At 46.0% G+C, this 22,420-nt stretch overlaps 1 protein-coding gene across 1 annotated transcript in view; it reads right to left on the bottom strand.

Moving 5' to 3' along the window:
- Positions 1-860: 860 nt before the first annotated feature.
- Positions 861-22,420, bottom strand: part of FDXR (ferredoxin reductase) — an 86,898-nt gene continuing 65,338 nt past the window's right edge. The window contains exons 8-12 of the mRNA XM_056549740.1: positions 2,717-2,801; positions 1,943-2,142; positions 1,663-1,834; positions 1,400-1,573; positions 861-1,249 (exon numbers count right to left, since the gene is read on the bottom strand). Coding sequence (XP_056405715.1) covers positions 1,119-1,249; positions 1,400-1,573; positions 1,663-1,834; positions 1,943-2,142; positions 2,717-2,801 — 762 coding nt within the window. The 3' untranslated portion in view covers positions 861-1,118. The remainder of the gene's footprint in view (positions 1,250-1,399; positions 1,574-1,662; positions 1,835-1,942; positions 2,143-2,716; positions 2,802-22,420) is intronic.

The raw sequence follows: 22,420 nt of genomic DNA, 5'->3' as shown, positions 1-22,420 counted from the left end.
GAGAAAAACATGATCAAGAGTTGTAGCAGAAGTCCTATAGACTTGCATGGGATTTGGTACATCTCTTGATCGCTTTACTCTAAAGCTGCGGAGATCGCCAAGTAATCTTAAACATCCTGCCACCTGACCAACGTCATGATAAAGTATAATTTAACTGTCCGGGCTCTGCTGTTTTTCCTCTCAGGCTGTGGATTGTCTGGGCTCCACCATTTTACTCTCAGGCTGCGGAGATCGTTACTATATTTTTACTTTTATTTTTTGACATACAAGAAAGAGTCGTACAATGTTTAATCGAAATATCTTCAGCCGCGTGGAAGTTATGTGGAACATAAGAACAGTGAAGAACAATAGCATAAGACACACCTTAGAAATACACAAATACTTTGGGGAAGATTTATCAAAACCTGTCCAGAGGAAAAGTTTCTGAGTTGCCCAAAGCAACCAGATACCTTATTTTATTTTTCAGAGGCCTTTTCAAAAATGAAAGAAGCGATCTGATTGGATGCTATGGGCAAATCAGCAACTTTTCCTCTGGACAGGTTTTGATAAATCTCTCCCTTTTTATTTATAGTTTGTGATTAATTTTGCTTGGCTCTCAGTGTATTAATTCATAAAAAGTACATGAGGCCATACACCACTATGCTTGCATATCTAAAGAGAGCTGGTCATTTACAACTTAAGGGTTGCAAAGTGCTCAGCTAAGTGCTTTTGCCCCCCCCCCCATGTTTGACTGATCATTAAAGGCCTTAGGGCACTGTCCACCAACAAAAATAACTTCAGACATGTCATGAGTTATTTCAAAAGTTAGGGTTCGTTATTGACTTTTACTTAACAAAAAAAAAAAAAAAAAAAAAAAAAAAAGCAGCTTTCTTACTATATTCAGGAAGACAATAATTTAATTTCCATTGGTTTACAAAGTATATACAGAAGCTCATAGGATTTTTTTTGTTTTATAAAATGGACAAAAAATAAAAATATTCCACTATATTTTTAATATCTAAAAATATTTACAAATACATAATGAGGAATTTGAGGTAATTGTGTCGATAAAAAGAACAATGACTATTCTTCTTCTTTACCAAGTCCAAGAAGTTGGAGAATGTTTAGTGCACGTAAAATCATCGAGAAACTAACTGGAGCATCTCTTCCGTGTCTAAAATCTTTTCGCGAGGTTTTCCGACTTTCAAACCTTGTGCTCTCTCCAATGTATCTATCTTTTCCCAGTCAGAGAATGAGACAATTTGAACTCCTGTGTTGAAAAATAAAGTTTTCATAAGGCTTACAAGAGGAAATATCAAGAATCTACTTAAATGATTAGTTAGGAAAATATTTTAGAAAAAAACATGACAAGCAGAGCTGACAAATGGTACAAGAGACATAAACACAATGAAAAATGCACCTCTGAGAAGGAGAAGCTCTCTAATTGCTGAGACTCCTGCTCGAGGATCTGAGGCGTTTAATGCCCCCGATTTTATGTCCTCCAACAAAGCCTGAGCTGTGTCAAAACTGTCTGTCATTGTAGTGGTAATGACACCAGTGGGACCTCTTTTCACCCAACCACTGCAGTACAGTCCTGACAAAAAACAAAAAAAAATCACTGTAAATTGCTAAAATTGCTAACGTCATTAATCCCCAATTAGATTATTAGTTAGGATCACTGACCTGGAACCCTTTGCACTCGGCCCATACTATTTGGAATGATACCTTGCTTTGGAAGGAAAGGCACACCTGGAGAGATAAGGACACTTCTATACCCAATGCTGCTGAGGATAAGGCCACAGGATATATCTTCGGTTTCACCTGTAGGGACTGCTACTGCCCCCTCCCCAGACCCCTTAAGAAAAAATAAAAAATAAAAATCACATAGCTACATTCCATTCATACTAGACAACAAATATGACCATCTTTCTGATGTACATCTAATAAATCTGCTATTTCATACCTCAAGTCGAGTGACTGACAGCCGGACCCCGGCTGCTCTTCTTCCATCTTCACTAGGTAGCACAGCAAGAGGGCTGCGGAAGAAACGTAGACCCCATTCTCTATCACTCTGGGCCCAACGTGCAGCCTCTTTTTCTCCTGGTGCCTCAAGTGTTGATTTTACTAGCAGTTCTGTGAGTCGCTTTCTTGGCCTTGGAAGGTCTAAAAAAAAAAAAATTATAGGGCGAGATGGGTCAACATGGAACATAATTATTCTAGAAAATACAATACTATTGTGGGGATGTTTGAATAGTCCCATAAATGGTAGAAAAAGAATACAACATTTTATCTGCAGCAGTGGTCATATTTCTATTGCGTACATTTTTATATCTGCATTTAAAGGTCAATTTCCATACAGATCATATGCAGACATTTTTACTCAGTGTATGGATGAAATTATTAATATCTCATCCACATTGCTGCTCGCTGTAAACACTGCAGATTTTCTGTACAGACCCCAAATCCACAGTGTATCTGTCACATATAAACATAACGTCATGGAGTAGTATATAATGGAGAGTTAATAAACTGACTGTCAATAAGATTATCATATAAGTGGTGACTGTCAAGTAATTGATCTGTCATTTTGTATTTCTTTTGTTAAGTGTCAAATTTAACTGGAATAATAGGCATGAGTGGCGGAGCACATACATGTGCTGATCTAGATGTATGGTTGTAAATGCTTGTAAATCTATATATAAGTAGCTGGCAGAAGTTTTTGCTGATTTAATATTACCTTTTGATATATTCTCCAGGCCTTTGAAATCAGAAGGGTTATTGACAGGACGAGTTCCAGGCAAGTTAATCATCTCTCGTAATTCCTTAAAACATAAATAGGTTTGTTTCAGCTCATAGACATAGAACTCAAGCTGCCAGCAACAGCCTCTAGAGCAGTATTTCCCAACCAGAGTGCCTCCAGCTGTTGCAGAACTACAACTCCCAGGATCCCTGGACAGCCAAAGGCTGTCTGGGCATGCTGGGAGTTGAAGTTCTGCAACAGCTGGAGGCACCCTGGTTATAAAACACTGCCCTAGAGGGTACTTGGAGTTTACTGCATACTAATTTATTACGTAATGTATAAACCGTGCGCAGCAAATGCATAACCTCTCTCTAATGTTGGCTGTTAACAGGCAGAACACTGTCCTCAGTTTTAGAATCGCCAGAAATTGCATCAGAGTGTTGAACCCATTTAAAAATTGCTGAGCTTACTTTATGGACAGTGGGTGCCAGCTGCTATTAACAGCCGAAACTCGCTGTTCATGACAGACATCAGAGACCACGCTGATGTTGGTCTTTTAACCTTAAAAGGAAATATCTCACGTGTAAAAATGTTTCCAAAATGCCCGGGCTGCCTGCAAATAAAACAATAAGGAGGATTTCTGCCTCCGCACACTCAGTGTCCTGGTATCTTGCTCTGTTCCTCCGCCTTCTTCCTGGTCCAGTAAATCAACAGCCGCAGCGATGTGCCACCTCGGGGCGATAGGCTGAGTGGCAATGTGATGCATTGAGCCTAGGCGACCAATGTCTTGGCTCAATGAATAACACTGCCGCTCAGCCTATCGTCGGCCAAGGCAGACCTTTGCTGCGGCTGGCAACTTGCTGACCACAATCAGACCATGAAGAAGCTGTGGCAGAGGAACAGGGCGAGATACCGGGACACAAAGGATCGAGGCAGGCGAGTCCTCTTTATTGTTTTTATTTGCAGGCAACCCCGGCATTTTAGAAAAAAAAAAAAAAAACGCTTTACATGAGACATCTCCTTTAAATGCCACAATCAATAGCATTCACAAGGGTTATAACGGGTTAAGCTAAACAGAAGTGCATACAGGCTTGGGTTGCTCTACACCAAGGAATGCACAAAGCACTGTCACATATGTATAAGAAAGAAAGACTGGTAGCACTCACCAATATTTCCTCTAGTTAAAAAGATCTTTATTGTAGATGCCATGTAGAAGAATAAAATACATCGTACACAGCACGTATTTTGTCAGACAATTCCACCTGATTACATCAGTGGTGGCAAAATACTCTAGTAACCAATGTATTCAGATGGGTGTTTACAATTGCTGGTGAATTAACCCCTAAAGGACACAGCCCATTTTGGCCTTAAAGCGCAACTATCATGAACTCTGGGTGCTATAACCTACACACCGCCTTTGTACTGTGTGCAGATGGTGTGTACAGCAATGTTTTTACTTAATTTTTGCAGGCTTTCATGACCCCAAAAAATGCTTTTGATCATAGCCAGTGACAGTCGGATAGGCGTGGCGCGAGGTACACGATGCACCGTAGCCACCACGCCCACCCCCTGTATGTCAGCGCTGGGACCGCTGTGTGATTGACACACAGGTCCCAGCGCATGCGCCCTTCAGTTCCCGAAATTAGGGGCAGAGAGGAAGCACTCTCTATGCATGTAGCACTGCGCAGGCGCACTGAGAAGGCAGATGGCGGCGGGAATGAGCGCTTGCCTGGATAAAACGCGGCAGCGCGGACGGTAGATGACCTGAAGGGCGCATGCACTGGGACCTGCGTGTCAATCACACAGTGGTCCCAGCGCTGACATACAGGGGGTGGGCGTGGCGGCTTCAGGGCATCACGTACCTCGCGCCACGCCTAGCCGACTGTCTGTGGCTGTGATTAGAAGCATTTTTTGGGATCATGAAAGCCTGCAAAAATTAGGTAAACCCATTGCTGTACTCACGATCTGCACACAGTACAAAAACTGTGTGTAGGTTATAGCATCCAGCGTTCATGACAGTTGCGCTTTAACCCGTTGGGGACGGAGGGCGTATGGATACGCCCTCGCGTCCTGTCACTTAAGGACGGAGGGCGTACCTGTAAGCCCTCCGCATTTCCGATCACTTTCGCTCGCCGGGCGGTGATCAGACTGGGATGGCTGCTGAAATCATTCAGCAGGCATCCCGTGCCAATGCCCAGGGGGGTCCCGAGACCCCCCCATGTCGGCGATCGCCGCAAATCACCGGTGAATTCACACCAACGATTTGCAGCTATTCCGAGTCATTCGGGTCTATGGTGACCCGGAAAATAAGGGGGATCGGGGTTGTCCAAGACACCCACGATCCCCCTGAAGGGATAGGATCGAGGTGGCAGGGGTGCCACCCCTCCTATCCCTGCTATTGGTTGTCTAGAAGAGACGACCAATAGCAGATCGGGGGCGGGGGGGGTTAACTTTCGGTTTCCCCGTTCTGCCCACCCACTATAGGCAGAACGGGGAAACCGAAGGGGACCGGCGCCGAAGATCCATTTACCCATCGGCGGAGGCGATGATCGGTGGCAGGGATCGGCAGCAGAAGAGGACGGTGATGTGGCTCCCTGGTTCCTATGGAAGATGGTGAATTGCCTAGCAACATCTGGAGGGCTACAGTTTGAGACCACTATATAGTGGTACCTAAACTGTGGCCCTCTAGATCTTGCAAATCTACAACTCCCAGCATGCCCACACAGCAGTTTACTGTCTGGGCATGCTGGGATTTGTAGTTTTGCAACATCTGGAGGGCCACAGTTTGGAGATCACTGTGCAGTGGTCTCTAAACTGTAGCCCTCCAGATGTTGCAAAACTGCAAATCCCAGCATGCCCAAACAGCAAACAGCTGTCTCGGCATGCTGGGAGTTGTAGTTGCATACTTCCAGCTGTTGCATAACTACATCTCCCAGCATGCCCTTTGGTGATCAGTACATGCTGGGAGCTGTAGTTTTGCAACAGCTGGAGGCACACTGGTTGGAAAACCTTCAGTTAGGTTCTGTTACCTAACTCAGTATTTTCCAACCAGTGTGCCTCCAGCTGTTGCAAAAGTACAACTTCCAGCAAGCACGGTCTGTCAGTGCATGTTGGGAGTTGTAGTTTTGTAACAGCTGGAGGGTTTGCCCCCCCCCCATGTGAATGTACAGGGTACATTCACACGGGCGGGTTTACAGAGGGTTTCCTGCTTCAAGTTTGAGCTGCAGCAAATTTTCCTTTTCATAAGGGGTAAAAGGAGAAAAAGCCCCCAAAATTTGTAGAGCAATTTCTCCCAAGTACGGAAATACCCCATATGTGGCCCTAAACTGTTTCCTTGAAATACGACAGGGCTCGAAAGTGAGAGACTTCTAGCGGGAAACTCACCGTAAACCGCCGCCAGTGCGAATGTACCCTAAAAACACTACACTACCACATAATAAAGGGTAAAAAAAAACTACATATACACACCCTTACACTGTCTCCCCCCCCCCTCCCCAATAAAAATGAAAACTTATTGTACGCCAGTGTTTCCAAAATGGAGCCTCCAGCTGTTGCAAACAACAACTCCCAGCATTTCCGGACAGCCACTGACTGTCCAGGCATGCTGGGAGTTTAGCAACAGCTGGAGGAACCCTGTTTGGGAATCACTGGCATAGAATACCCCTATTTCCACCCCTATGCAATCCTAATTTAGTCCTCAAATACGCATGGCGCTCTCTCACTTTCGAGCCCTGTCGTATTTCAAGGAAACAGTTTAGGGCCACATATGGGGTATTTCCGTACTTGGGAGAAATTGCTCTACAAATTTAGGGGGCTTTTTCTCCTTTTACTCCTTATGAAAAGGAAAATTTGGGGTCTACACCAGCCTGTTAGTGTAAAAAAATAACATTTTACATTAACGTGCTGGTGTTGCCCCATACTTTTTATTTTCACAAGAGGTAAAAGGAAAAAAAAAATAAAAACATTTGTAACGCAAATACTCCTGAGTACAGAAATACCCCATATGTGGGCGTAAAATGCTCTGCGGGCGCACAACAGGGCTCAGGAATGAGAGTGCACTATGTACATTTGAGGCCTAAATTGGTGATTTGCACAGGGGTGGCTGATTTTACAGCGGTTCTGACATAAACGCAAAAACATAAATACCCACATGTGACCCCATTTTGGAAACTACTCCCCTCACAAAATGTAACAAGGGGTATAGTGCGCCTTAACGCCCCACCCTGCCTTAATTTTTTCATCAAATTTTTTTAATTCTTCACCAAGAAATGATGCAAGTATCGACAAAAATTTACCAGTAACATAAAGTAGAAGGTCACAAAAAACTATCTCAGAATCAAAAGTAAAAGCATCCCAGCGTTATTAATGTTTAAAGTGATAGTGGTCAGAATTGCAAAAAATGCTCCTGTCCTTAGGGGGTTATAATGGGCTCCATCCCCAAGGGGTTAAGGACACAGCTAATTTTATTTTTGAATTTTTGTTTTTTTTCCACCTCACCTTCTAAAAAGCCTAAGTTTTTTATATTTCCATCCACAGTTCCAAACAGATCCGTGTTTTTTTTTTTGCTAGATCAGTTGTCCTTTCTAATGACATCAATCATTTTACCATAAAATGTAAGGCAAAACCAAAAAATTATTAATTCTGTGGGGACACTGAAAAGAAAACTGCAATTTTGCATATTTTTGAGGGTTTTGTTTTTCACATTGTACACTTTATGGTAAAAATTACTTTTTTTCCCTTTATTCTGTGGGTCAATACGATTAAATGATACTCATGTTTACATGCATTTCTATTATTGCATTGCTTTAAAAAAGAAAAAAAAATGTTTCCTTTTACAAAATGAGTATGTTTAAATTGACCAATTTTGAACACCTATAACTTTCTTATTTTTCTGTATATGGGGCTGTTTGGGGCTCATTTTTTGTTCCATGATCTGTAGTTTTTATTGGTACCACATTTGCGTATATGTGACTTTTTAAATCGCTTTTTATTTATTTGTTTTGGATTGTGATTTATCAAAAAAAGGGGTAACATTTTTGACTTTTTTTTTATAGGATCATCAACATTCTATTTTAATAGTTCAGACATTTTCGCAGATGCCAATACTAAGTATTTTAGAATTTTTTACACTTTTGGGGGTAAAATAGGAAAGGGGCTATTTAAATTTTTTTTTATGGGAGAGGCTCTTTTACATTTACTTTGCCTTGATTAGTAGTATATACCCCATATACATCAGTGTATGTGCAATAACAACATATACTACGAATGAAGGCAGACATATCTGTCTTTCTTTATTCCTATTATTACATTTTTTGATTTCCTTATATTTAATTTAATATATATATATGGGTATATATTGTCCCAACAAATGACTTCTAGAACCTATACATTGTGTCATATAGATATGTTCTAGTTGATATGAGCAATTCATGCCATGTTTTGTCCCAAACCGCAAGCCAGTACCTGATGTAACAATCTGAGATCACATACAGTGACCCCTCGACATATGATGGCCCCGACATACGATAATTTCAACATGCGATGGCCTCTCAGAGGCCATCGCATGTTGAAGGCAGCATCAACATACGATGCTTTTTTATGTCGGGGCCATCGCATAAACGGCTATCCGGCAGACTGCTTCTATCGTAAGCTCCGGTGATGGTCACTCACCTGTCCTCGGGGTTCCGGCGCGTCCTCTTCGGGATCCTCTGCATCGTCGGCGCTCTCCATAGACGTCATCACGTTGCTGCGCACGCCGTCCCGTCATCCAATAGGAGCGGCGTGCGTAGCGACGTGATGGCGGCGACAGAGCGCGGATGCCGGGGAAGAAGAGTCCTTGCCGGAGTGTCGGGGACACCTCGGGGACGCAGCGACAGGGATGGACGGCAACATACCGGGCAGCGGTGATGGTCCAGAGCGGCGGGGACAGGTGAGTACAACATTCTCTAACAGTGGTCTACAACCTGCGGACCTCCAGATGTTGCAAAACTACAACACCCAGCATACCCGGACAGCCAACGGCTGTCCGGGCATGCTGGGTGTTGTAGTTTTGCAACCTCTGGAGCTCCGCAGGTTGTAGACCACTGTCCTATACTTTACATTGCACGGATCCCTCAACAAACGATGGTCCGTTTGGAACGGATTACCATCGTATGTTGAGGGACCACTGTATAAGATGCGTCTCATGTCAGTAATTTTATTCCTATATTGCTTTTACAAAAAAAGGAACATAAGAAGATTCCGAAAGGAGTCTAATTATAGCAATATTTGCACAAGAAACCATTGCCTATGATCCACAGTATCAGTGCATCCACACCAGTACCCATTCATACTTTCCAATTTGGCGCAGATTCACACCACAAGGACGCCATCTGAAACCGGACACTTGCCACAAGCAAGCGGTATCCAAGACACTCCCGGCAACAGTGAGTGACTTCAGGGCATCAACAAGAGACTTCCTCTGCCTGCCCCTCACTAAGGTCTGCACGCACGGCCGGTTCGCTCATGGGATAGCCGGAGGCCGGAGACCCGCACGCACAGCCCCAATGAGCAGTACAGTGTACCATCCTCTTATTCCTTGAATTTAACGTGTAACCTATAATGTGCATCTGATTCATTTGGGTACTAGAGCCACAATGCTAAACTCTTTTCTATGCATACCTTGGATTAATTTTGACTTCTAGCAGCCACCTAGACTTCATACCCTTTTGCTGAACCACATATGGAAATTAGGGATCGACCGATATCTGTTTTTTAGGGCCGATACCGATAATCGGTGCAGGTTAGGGCCGATAGCCGATAACTTATACCGATATTCCGGTATAAGTTATCGGCTATTTAACCCCCTGCGACACCGCTGCAGATCATTGATTTAAAGCGGGCGCTTTAAATCAATGATCTGCAGTGGCTTTTGCGGGGCCATAGGCCGCCGCCGCCACCACCCGCTTCTCTCCCCTACCTGCCAGGGTGGTCCAGACCATCCATCCATCGTTCCTGTAGTGTCCGGGGGCGTTCCGGGTGGAGGGTGGTCCGGTCCGGGCTGTCCTTCTCCGGCGGTCATCTTCTCCACTCCGGGCAGGCTCCGGCCTAGTACGCTGCATAGACGTCGCTGCGCAGTGACGCCCGTGCGCAGCGACGCACCTGACGTCACGGCGTAGCGGCGTATATGCAGCGTACTAGGCCGGAGCCTGCCCGGAGTGGAGAAGAAGACCGTGGGAGAAGGACAGCCCGGACCGGACCACCCTCCACCCGGAACGCCCCCGGACACTACATGAAGGAAGGATGGCCTGGACCACCCCCATTACGGGTAAGTTACATTTTTTTATTCACTCGGAGGGTGGGGGAGGGGCCCGACCGGTATAGCGGTATGGGAAAAAATCCATACCGGTATACTGCCTAGCATCACGGTGGGGGGTGCGACGCGGTGCGGTGGGTCGGAGGTGCGGCGGGTCGAGGGGGTGGCGGTCGCGGTGCGGTGGGGGCGGTGCGGGGCATTATTTGCTTATCGGCAAGATAATTGCCGATACCGATAATGCCCAAAATCGTGATTATCGGCCGATAATATCGGCCATACCGATGATCGGTCGATCCCTAATGGAAATACATTTTTTTGTATGCCTGATACTGCCAAATGGTATTTCTCATAAGGACTTAATATTTTATTATTTTACATACCAGCTTTTTTTTTTCTAAGTGTATTTATTCTAAACATTGTGAGGGTTAAAGTCATCCACAAGGGCCCTGTGGATGAGGACACAACGCAACATATATTTATATTTAGATACACAATCTATATTCCGTTTCTGATATTTATCCAATACATTTTTGTTAGCTTACTTATCTATTTATCCATAGGGTATCCAGAGCACCAGTATATAATCTTTTGAGCTATTCTCCATTTTTGTACCGAAGGTATTGGGACTTATCTGGCTCTCTCAATCCCTGAGTAGTGACACTGTCCTGTGAGCCATTCCAATATCTTAGTTTTTACATACAGGATAGAAAAACTTTCTTTAAAAAATCCACAAAAAAATAAATAAATAAGGAGCATCAAAATAGCCCACTGTTTTTCCCTTTACGTTCAGATTTAGTCCTATGGCCAACACCATCAGAGAAATTATCTAGAGAAATTGATACCTTATTCAAAAAGATCCCACCCTGCTAGAAATTAATCAGAAGAAACTTTTGATAGCATTTAAACAAGTAAAGATTTTGGATGATATACACATATAGACAGGCATTTACTAAGGGGTTTAGTCATTTTTTTCTGACTATTTTTGGCGCAAAATTGTCGCAATTGCGCCTACCCTATAAATTGTGCGACTTTCCCTAGCAAGAGCTAGAAAGTAAAAAAAAAATTTCCCGCTTAATTTACGCAAGTTTTCACTTTTTACTTGCAGTGGTCAGGAATTTATTAACTGAGACAGTCGCAGTTGCGCAATAAACTGTCGCAACGGCCATAAAAATTGACTAAATTTACTCCAGCTCCAACATGGAGCAGGAAAAGCTACTGCCGCCCGGGCTCCGACATACTTTCTCCCCGCTACCCTCACTGCGCTACCGGGACACTACAGTGATTTACATCCCACCCCTCTCACCTGCCAGCACCACACAACTTCCATCTGTCTGCTGTTGCAAGACTACAAGTCCCAGCATGCCCTTACAGTGAGGACATGCTGGGAGTTGTAGTCTTGTAGCAGCGGGAGCTGAGCGGCGCGGGCGGGAGACAAGGGGGGGGGGGGGGGTAGCGGGGAGGCCGTATGAGGAGCCCGGGCGGGAGACAAGGGGGGTAGCGGGGAGACCGTATGAGGAGCCCGGGCGGCTGCACTGTAATGTCAGCCCGGGCTCCTGCCCTGAGAGCCATAGGCTTTGGCTGTCAGGGCATGCTGGGTGTTGTAGTTTTGCAACAGCTGGAGGGCCACAGTTTGCAGACCACTGGTGTGTGGTCTGTAAACTGTAGTCCTCCAGCTGTTGCAAAACTAAACAGCTGAAGGGGACCGGCGAAGAAGTTCACTTACCCTTCCGAGGCTCCAGCGACGATCGCTGACGGAGATCGTCGCGCGGCAGTGTCGTGCAGCGCTGGATCCTACGGAAGCCGGTAAGTTGCGCAAGCTTCCCAACCAGGGTGCCTCCAAATGTTGCAAGACTACAACTCCCAGCATGCCTGGACACCCTTTGGCTGTCCGGGCATGCTGGGAGTTGTAGTTTTGCAACAGCTGGAGGCACCCTTGTTGGGAAACACTGGCCTAAAACAGTGTTTCCCAACCAGGGTGCCTCCAGATGTTGCAAGACTACAACTCCCAGCATGCCTGGACAGCCATTGGCTGTCCGGGCATGCTGGGAGTTGTAGTTTTGCAACAGCTGGAGGCACCCTTGTTGGGAAACACTGGCCTAAAACAGTGTTTCCCAACCAGGGTGCCTCCAGATGTTGCAAGACTACAACTCCCAGCATGCCTGGACAGCCATTGGCTGTCCAGGCATGCTGGGAGTTGTAGTTTTGCAACAGCTGGAGGGCCACAGTTTGCAGACCCCTGGTTTGTGGTCTGTAAACTGTAGTCCTCCAGCTGTTGCAAAACTAAACAGCTGAAGGGGACCGGCGAAGAAGTTCACTTACCCTTCCGAGGCTCCAGCGACGATCGCTGTCGGAGATCGTCGCGCGGCAGTGTCGTGCAGCGCTGGATCCTACGGAAGCCGGTAAGTTGCGCAGGCTTCCCAACCAGGGTGCCTCCAGTTGTTGCAAGACTACAACTCCCAGCATGCCTGGACAGCCTTTGGCTGTCCAGGCATGCTGGGAGTTGTAGTTTAGCAACAGCTGGAGGCTCCCTGGTTGGGAAACACTGGCCTAAAACAGTTGGGAAACACTGGCCTAAAACAGTCACCCTGGTTGGGAAACACTGTTTTAGGCCAGTGTTTCCCAACCAGGGTGCCTCCAGATGTTGCAAGACTACAACTCCCAGCATGCCTGGACAGCCTTTGACTGTCCAGGCATGCTGGGGCTTGTAGTTTTGCAACATCTGGAGGCACCTTGGTTGGGAAACACTGTTTTAGGCCAGTGTTTCCCAGCCAGGTTGCCTCCAGATGTTGCAAAACTACAACTCCCAGCATGCCTAGACAGCCTTTGACTGTCCAGGCATGCTGGGACTTGTAGTTTTGCAACATCTGGAGCCACCCTGGTTGGGAAACACTGGCCTAAAACAGTGTTTCCCAACCAGGGTGCCTCCAGATGTTGCAAAACTACAAGTCCCAGGTTGGGAAATACTGTGCCCGGCCTCCGCCCCACCTTACTGTAAGGGCATGCTGGGAGTTGTAGTCCTGCAGCTGGGGGCAGGGGACAAGCTTGTCACTTGCCCACACATCTCCTGCACCACACAACTACAACTCCCAGCATGTCCTTCTGTAAGGGCATGCTGGCAGTTGTAGTCGTGCGGGGCGGGAGATGTGTGAGCAGGTGATAATAAATGTACTAACCCATGTTTTTTGTTTTCTTCTCATTTCAGATCCGTGTATCCTGTGGACTCCTTCGGATTCGGTGGACTACTTCGATGACCAGCGTTTTTCTTTATTTGATTTTAATAAAATGGTTAACGAGGGCTTGTGGGGGAGTGTTTTTTGTAATAAAAATTTTTTAAAACCTGTTGTGTTTTTTTCTTACTTTACTAGACAGGCTTAGTAGTGGAAGCTGTCTTATAGACAGAGTCCATTACTAACCTGGGCTTAGCGCTAGCCACAAAAACAGCTAGCGCTAACCCCCTATTATTACCCCGGTACCCAACGCCACAGGGGTGCCGGGAAGAGCCGGTACCAACAGGCCTGGAGCGTCAAAAATGGCGCTCCTGGGCCTAAGCGGTAACAGGCTGGCGTTATTTAGGCTGGGGAGGGCCAGTAACAATGGTCCTCGCCCACCCTGGGAACGTCAGGCTGTTACTGTTTGGTTGGTATTTGGCTGAGAATGAAAATAGGGGGGACCCTATGCGTTTTTTTTTTTTTAAATAAATAATTAAATATATTAAAAAAACGCATAGGGTCCCCCTATTTTTATTGTCAACCAAATACCAACCAAACAGTAACAGCCTGACGTTACCAGGGTGGGCGAGGACCATTGTTACTGGCCCTCCCCAACCTAAATAACGCCAGCCTGTTACCGCCTAGGCCCAGGAGCGCCATTTTTGACGCTCCGGGCCTGTTGGTACCGGCTCTTCCCGGCACCCCTGTGGTGTTGGGTACCGGGGTAATAATTGGGGGTTAGCGCTAGCTGTTTTTGTGGCTAACGCTAAGCCCGGCTTAGTAATGGACTCAGTCTATAAGACAGCTTCCACTGCTAAGCCTGTCTAGTAAAGTAAAATAAAAATCAAACACAACAGGTTTAAAAAAAAATTTATTACAAAAAACACTCCCCCACAAGCCCTCGTTAACCATTTTATTAACATCAAGCAAAGAAAAACGCTGGTCATCGAAGTAGTCCACCGAATCCGAAGGAGTCCACAGGATACACAGATCTGTAGAAGAAGTAACCAAAAAAAAAAAAAAAGTGTAAGTACATTTAGGGAGAAAAAAACTGTGTTAAAAAAATGTAATAAACACACACACACACACTAAACGCCGTTTACCACTTCTGAGCCATGACTACAATTTACAGTGATCCCTCAACTTACAATGGCCTCAACATACAATAGTTTCAACATACAATGGTCTTTTCTGGACCATCGTAAGTTGAAACCAGACTCAACATACAATGCTACAGACAGTCCAGATCTGTAAAACGTGTCAATGGCTGGAAGAACCAACCAATCAAAATGGGCATTCACTGGTAAAACCCCTGTTTTACTGAAGTGTATGCACTGACTGGTGTCTGGTATTACATGTTCTGTACACTTTACCTGTATCAGGGTTAGCTGCTCTTTTGGACACCAGGTGAGGGCGACTCCATTACTTGTTTGGGACATTGCCTGTACTGTACAGGACCCCTGAAGAAGATCCTGTCCTCTACATAGACCAGTGTTTGCCAAGCAGGGTGGCCCCATCTTTTGCAAAACTACAACTCCCAGCATGCCCGGACAGCCTTTGGCTGTCCAGGCATGCTGGGAGTTATAGTTTTGCAACAGCTGGAGGCTCCCTGCTTGGGAAACACTGACATAGACAGTGATTTACAGCTCCCAGCAGATCTTTCTTACTTTTATATGTAAGGATTTGCTTTATCTATATTAGTTCTACTTATTTTTCTTTGTCACTTTTTCCTATTTTGGATGACATTTTGGTGCCTTTAGAACCAATTACCACGTTTCCATAGAGTTATGGTCTCAACATACAATGGTTTCAACTTACAATGGTTTTCCTGGAACCAATTAATATTGTAACTTGAGGGACCACTGTAGTTATTGAATTATTTAGATGTGGTGAAAAAGCTAAAAAAAAACTCAAAAACAAAAGATCCAGAAGGAAACCAGCAGCCAAACCTATTCAGACAGCAGGAAAAAGGAACAGACTATTTTTTCTACTACATGAAGTAAATTTCCCACTTTTGCCTATGTGTGCCAAATTTATTAATGCCGTGCAACAATTTAGTAAATTTGTCGCACATAGTCAAAAATGAAGTAGAAAAAAACAGGGTAAAAACCAGACTACATAGTAAAAGATTAGTAAATGCCCCTCATAGAGTAGGCTTTCATCCAGAGTGGGTAAAAGTAGATTTTTATGCTCTCTCGGAGGATCCATTGGGGGACACAGAAACCGTGGGTATATGCTGCTGCCACTAGGAGGCTTGACACTAGGCAACAAGAAAAGTTGGCCCCTCCCAGCAGGATAAACCCGCCTACAGGCACCTGAGCCAATCAGTTTAGTCCCAGAGCAGTAGGAGAGGACAGACGGGTAAAGAAAAAATTGTAACTGTCTGAGGAAACCACAGAATAAAAATTGACAGGTAACCAAACCAGGAACACCAACAAATTGGTGGGTGCAGTGTCCCTTGCGGCCCAGACCAGCATCAGCAGATGCAAAGGTATGTACCTGGTAAAACTTCATAAACATGTGTAAGGATGACCAGGTGGCCGCCATACAAATTTGCAAGGCCGAAGCCCTGTTGTGGAGAGCCCAGGAGGCCCCGACAGAACAAGTGGAATGAGCTGAGACCCTGAAACCAATACCAATCTTAGGAAGGGTGTATACCCAAAATGAGTCATTGGTTGTCAAAATAAAACATACATAAAGTATCTTTTCGCCTGATCTTTATGGAGAAGCCTGCGCCTAGAGGGGGTCTTTTTCTACTATTTCTTTGTAATACCATTCGTGGACGGACCTCAGCCCTCATCCACTACCCCACAGCTTTGCAGCATCTCCGGAAATCTGCAGAGCATCTTTACCCATTATTTTGGGTTATATGCGCATTAACCTTATGCTCCAGGTGAGCACATTACCATCTGTTCAGTCCATCTGATCATCTGGGATAATGCACTAGGGGCCTCGTGTGGTCTTTTTTCCTTTTTTCTTTGTTTTTAAAAACTGAAAATGGCCCTCTGGAACAGCGAAGCGAATATATCGCTGGAAAAATAGGGATGTGGAGGTAGGCGTCTCAGATATCCACCGAGGACAGAAAACTCCCCAAAATCCATGGATGCCACTACAGAACAGAGAGACTCCATACAGAAATAATGTAGGAGAAGGTGACAGTTGAGGAGCTTCAGTTCCAGGATCGGGTATATGGAACCCCCTTTCTTGGGAACCACAAACAGGTTTGAATAGAAGCCTGAAAAACACTCCTTGGGAGGAACTGGAACGATCACTCCCTGAGCGAGAACGGTCCGAAACGCGACTCGAAAGGCTGCTGGCAAGGAAGTGGAATTGTGTGTGTGTGTGTGTGTGTGTGTGTGTGTGTGTGTGTGTGTGGGGGGGGGGGGGGGGGGGGTGGTGTTGGAACGAAAAAAGTGATCCCTTGGAAAATAAATAAGCTCGATCTGATAGCCGTTGGAGACGACATCTCGGACCCAAGAGTCCTGCACGTGGGCGGACCAAACGTCCCGGAAAAGGGACAAACGAAGAATCTTCTGGTGGGGGCGTCCCTTCAGGCAGATGGAGGCTTACAGAAGCTTGATTTGCCCGCAAAAACGTCCGGAACTGTTATCAGATTTCCCAAAAATTCGAGACACAGTAAAAGGCCTTGAGCCACATAGAACGACGAAGTGCCACTAGATTACCTGTGGCAAAAGCCTTACAACGTGCCGACTGCATAGAAGCAGAGCACAAAAATTCTCCAGCATTGGAGAGTTGAAGTGCAGGATCTGCCAAATCTTCCGAAGGGGCCCTGGACAAAATGCCCTGGCAGAGTTGAGAAGCACAGACAGAAAGGGCTTTTGACACCCAAGCAGATGCGAAGGTAGGAAGTAAAGATGAACCTGCTGCATCAAAGGCGAATTTTGACAGATTTTAAATCCTCTTGACCGCCGGGTCCTTAACCTCTTAAGGACCCAGCCATTTTATACCTTAGGACCCGGCCATTTTTTGCCCATCTGACCACTGTCACTTTAAATATTAATGACTCTGGAATGCTTTTAGTTATCATTCTGATTCAGAGATTTGGTTTTTCCTGACATATTCTACTTCAACATAGTGGTAAAAATTTTTGGTAACTTGCATCCTTTCTTGGTGAAAAATCCCAAAATTTTATGAAAAATTAGAAAATTTAGCATTTTTCTAACTTTGAAGCTTTCTGCTTGTAAGGAAAATGGATATTCCAAATATTTTTTTTTTATTCACATATACAATATGTCCACTTTATGTTTGCATCTTAAAATTGACAAGTTTTTACTTTTGGAAGACACCAGAGGGCTTCAAAGTTCAGCAGCAATTTTTCACATCATTTCCAAACTCACTATTTTTCAGGGACCAGTTCAGGTTTGAAGTGGATTTGAAGGGTCTTCATCTTAGAAATACCCCATAAATGACCCCATTATAAAAACTGCAACCCCCCCCCCCCCCCCAAAGTATTCAAAATGACATTCAGTCAGCCTTTTAACTCTTTAGGTGTTTCACAAGAATAGCAGCAAAGTGAAGAAGAAAATTCACAATCTTCATTTTTTACACTCGCATGTTCTTGTAGACCCATTTTTTATTTTTTACAAGGGGTAAAAGGAGAAAATTTATACTTATGAGGTATGTGCTTACTTGAGAGAAATTGGGCTACAAATATATGTCTATGCAAAGTGTTCGGCGGGCGCAGTAGAGGGCTCAGAAGCGAAGGAGCGACAAGGAATACAGTGAGCCTTAATACCCCACAGGTGTTTCACGACTTTTGCATATGTAAAAAAACATTTCACTAAAATGTGTGTTTCCCCCCCCAAATTTCGCATTTTTGCAAGGGTTAATAGCAGAAAATACCCCCCAAAATTTGTAACCCCATAAGTTGACCAGAAGTGCACTACGGCGAACTACAATGCTCAGAAGAGAAGGAGTCATATTTGGCTTTTTGAGAGCAAATTTTGCTCGGGGGGCATGTCGCATTTAGGAAGCCCCTATGGTGCCAGGACAGCAAAATAACCCCCACATGGCATACCATTTTGGAAACTAGACCCCTTGAGGAACGTAACAAGGGGTACAGTGAGCATTTACCCCCCACTGGTGTCTGTCAGAAATTTTTTATTTGCACAGCGCACTGTTCCAAAGATCTGTCAGACACAAGTGGGGGGTAAATTCTCACTGCACCCCTCATTACATTCCGTGAGGGGTGTAGTTTCCGAAATGGGGTCACATGTGGGGTTTTGTTTTTTTTGCGTTTGTCAAAACCGCTGTAACAATCAACCACCCCTGTGCAAATCACCTCAAATGTACAAGGTGCACTCTCCCTTCTGGGCCTTGTTGTTCGGCCCCAGAGCACTTTGCGCCCACATATGGGGTATCTCCGTAGTCGGGAGAAATTGCATTACAAATTTTGGCGGGCTTTTTTCCCCCTTTTACCTCTTGTCAAAATGAAAAGTATAGGGCAACACCAGCATGTTAGTGTAAAAAATTAATTTTTTTACACTAACATGCTGGTGTAGACCCCAACTTCACCTTTTCATAAGGGGTGAAAGGAAAAAAAGCCCCCCAAAATTTGTTAGGCAATTTCTCCCGAGTACGGCGATACCCGATATGTGGCCCTAAACTGTTGCCTTGAAATACGACAGGGCTCCAAAGTGAGAGAGCGCCATGCACATTTTAGGCCTGAATTAGGGATTTGCATAGGGGTGGACATAGGAGTATTCTACGCCAGTGATTCCCAAACAGGGTGCCTCCAGCTGTTCCAAAACTCGCAGCATGCTTGGACAGTCAACGGCTGTCCGGCAATACTGGGAGTTGTTGTTTTGCAACAGCTGGAGGCTCCATTTTGTTAACAGTGGCATACCAGACGTTTTTCATTTTTATTGGGGAGGGGAGGGGGGCTGTGTAGCGGTATGTGTTTATGTAGTGTTTTTTACTTTTTATTTTATTGTGTGGTAGTGTAGTGTAGTGTTTTTAGGGTACAGTCACGTGGGCGGGGGATTACAGCGAGTTTCCCGCTGCGAGTTTGAGCTGCCGCGCAAAATTTGCTGCATCGCAAACTTGCAGCCTGATACTCACTGTAAGCCCCCTGCCCATGTGAATGTACCCTGTACATTCACAGGGGGGGGGGGAACCTCCATCTATTGCAAAACTACAACTCCCAGCATGCACAGTCTATCAGGGCATGCTGGTAGTTATAGTTTTGCAACAGCTGGAGGCACGCGGGTTGGGAAACACTGAGTTGGGAAACAGACAATGTTTCCCAACCAGTGTGCCTCCAGTTGTTGCAAAACTACAACTCCCAAACATTCTCAGGCATGCTGGAAGTAGTAGTTCGGCAACATCTTTAGAGCCAGATGTTGCCGAACTACAACTCCCAGCATGCTTGGAGTTGTAGTTTTGCAACATCTGGAGGACTACAGTTTGCAGACCACTAATACAGTGGTTCTCAATCTGTGCCCTTCCAGATGTTGCAAAACTACAACTCCCAGCATGCCCAGATGCCAAGGGCTGTCTGGGCAGCATTGCTGTAAAGGGCCCGACTGAGGCTGAAGGGGAACTCACCTGTCGCCGCCGCCGTCTTCATCGCCGGGATCCGGGTCTTCAGGGACGAGGTAAGTACCGGGGCCGGGCCCCAGCACTCAGTGTTCTCCGGTCTTCCTCCCGTCCTCTCCGAACTTCCAGGGGCCGGGCAGGGCGGGAGGAAGTAACCGCCCCCCAAACCCCCCCCCCCCCCCCCCCTGCGATTGGTCGGTTAGCTAACCGACGGATCGCAGGAGGTGGGCTTACCACCTCGCTCCTAGCCTCCAGCATGGTCCTGGCTGTCTGTGACAACCGGGATCATGCAAAATTACCAGGCGGTCGGGTCCCAGAGACCCGATCAGCCCGGTATCGGCGCAGATCGCAAGGGCGATTTCCCTTGCGATTTGCGGCGATCGCCGACATGGGGGGGCCTACATGGTCCCCCTCGACGTTTGCCCTGGATGCCTGCTGAAGCATTTCAGCAGGCATCCGCTTCCGATCTCCGCACGGCAGGGACCGGAAAACGCCAAGGCGTATGGATACGCGCTGGGTCCTTAACCCCTTAACGACGCAGGACGTATATTTACGTCCTGCGCCGGCTCCCGCGATATGAAGCGGGATCGCGCCGCGATCCCGCATCATATCGCGTCGGTCTCGGCGCTAATCAACGGCCGGGACCCGCGGCTAATACCACACATCGCCGATCGCGGCGATGTGCGGTATTAACCCTTTAGAAGCGGCGGTCAAAGCTGACCGCCGCTTCTAAAGTGAAAGTGAAAGTGACCCGGCTGCTCAGTCGGGCTGTTCGGGACCGCCGCGGTGAAATCGCGGCGTCCCGAACAGCTGATCGGACACCGGGAGGGCTCTTACCTGCCTCCCCGGTGTCCGATCGACGAATGACTGCTCCGTGCCTGAGATCCAGGCAGGAGCAGTCAAGCGCCGATAATGCTGATCACAGGCGTGTTAATGCACGCCAGTGATCAGCATTAGAGATCAGTGTGTGCAGTGTTATAGGTCCCTATGGGACCTATAACACTGCAAAAAAAATGTAAAAAAAAAGTGTTAATAAAGGTCATTTAACCCCTTCCCTAATAAAAGTTTGAATCACCCCCCTTTTCCCATAAAAAAATAAAACAGTGTAAAAAAAATAAAAAATAAACATATGTGGTATCGCCGCGTGCGTAAATGTCCAAACTATAAAAATATATCATTAATTAAGCCGTACGGTCAATGGCGTACGCGCAAAAAAATTCCAAAGTCCAAAAAAGCGTATTTTGGTCACTTTTTATATCATTAAAAAATGAATAAAAAGTGATCAAAAAGTCCAATCAAAACAAAAATCATACCGATAAAAACTTCAGATCACGGCGCAAAAAATGAGTCCTCATACCACCCCATACGTGGAAAAATAAAAAAGTTATAGGGGTCAGAAGATGACATTTTTAAACGTATAAATTTTCCTGCATGTAGTTATGATTTTTTCCAGAAGTGCGACAAAATCAAACCTATATAAGTAGGGTATCATTTTAACCGTATGGACCTACAGAATAATGATAAGGTGTAATTTTTACCGAAATATGCACTGCGTAGAAACTTATTAGCTGCTGAATACTACAGTGGAAATTCTTTTCCGTTTGAAACACAGAGCTGTCTGCTGACATCACGAGCACAGTGCTCTCTGCTGACATCTCTGTCCATTTTATGAACTGTCCAGAACAGCATATGTTTGCTATGGGCATTTACTTTTACCCTGGACAGTTCCTAAAATGGACAGAGATGTCAGCAGAGAGCACTGTGCTCATGATGTCAGCAGACAGCTCTGTGTTTCAAACGGAAAAGAATTTCCACTGTAGTATTCAGCAGCTAATAAGTACAGGAAGGATTAAGATTTTTTAATAGAAGTAATTTACAAATCTGTTTGACTTTCTGGCACCAGTTGATTAAAAAAAAAAAAAAAAAAAAAAAAAAGGTTTTCACCGGAGTACCCCTTTAACCCCTTAAGGACGCCTTTGCTCCCTGGTACTTAAGGACCAAGGACGTACCTGTACGCCCGTGGGAATTTCGGTCCCCGCCGGGCGGGGATCGGGCCGGGGTGACTGCTGATATCTATCAGCAGGCACCCCGCGCAAATGCCCAGGGGGGTCATTAGATCCCCCCATGTCTGCGATCGGCGCCGATTTGCGCCGATTCCGGGTCATACGGGTCTATGGTTACCCGGAATAGAAGGGGGATCGCGAGTGTCCTAGACACCCACGATCCCCCTGTAGCGATAGGAGTGAGGTGGCAGGGTTGCCACCCCTCCTATCTCTGCTATTGGTGGTCTAGATGCGACCACCAATAGCAGATCGGGGGCGGAGGGGTTTACTTTCGGTTTCCCCGTCCTGCCCACTCACAATAGGCGGGGCAGGACGGGGAAACCGACAGGGACCGGCGCCGAAGATCCACTTACCCAACGGCGACGGCAGCGGGCGACGATCAGCGGCGGCAGCGGGCGACGATCGGCGGAAGAACAGGACCGCGACGCAGCTCCCTGGATCCAACGGAAGCCGGTGAGTTACTTAGCAACATCTGGAGGGCTACAGTCTGAGACCACTATAGTGGTCTCTAAACTGTAACCCTCCAGATGTTGCAAAACTACAACTCCCAGCATGCCCAGAGAGCTGTTAAGGCTTG

Source organism: Hyla sarda, chromosome 13, assembly GCF_029499605.1.
Source record: "Hyla sarda isolate aHylSar1 chromosome 13, aHylSar1.hap1, whole genome shotgun sequence".
In the NCBI taxonomy this organism is placed as follows: Eukaryota; Metazoa; Chordata; class Amphibia; order Anura; family Hylidae; genus Hyla; species Hyla sarda.
The sequence above is the reverse complement of the archived record's forward strand: the minus strand, read 5'-3'. Positions and strand labels throughout refer to the sequence as shown.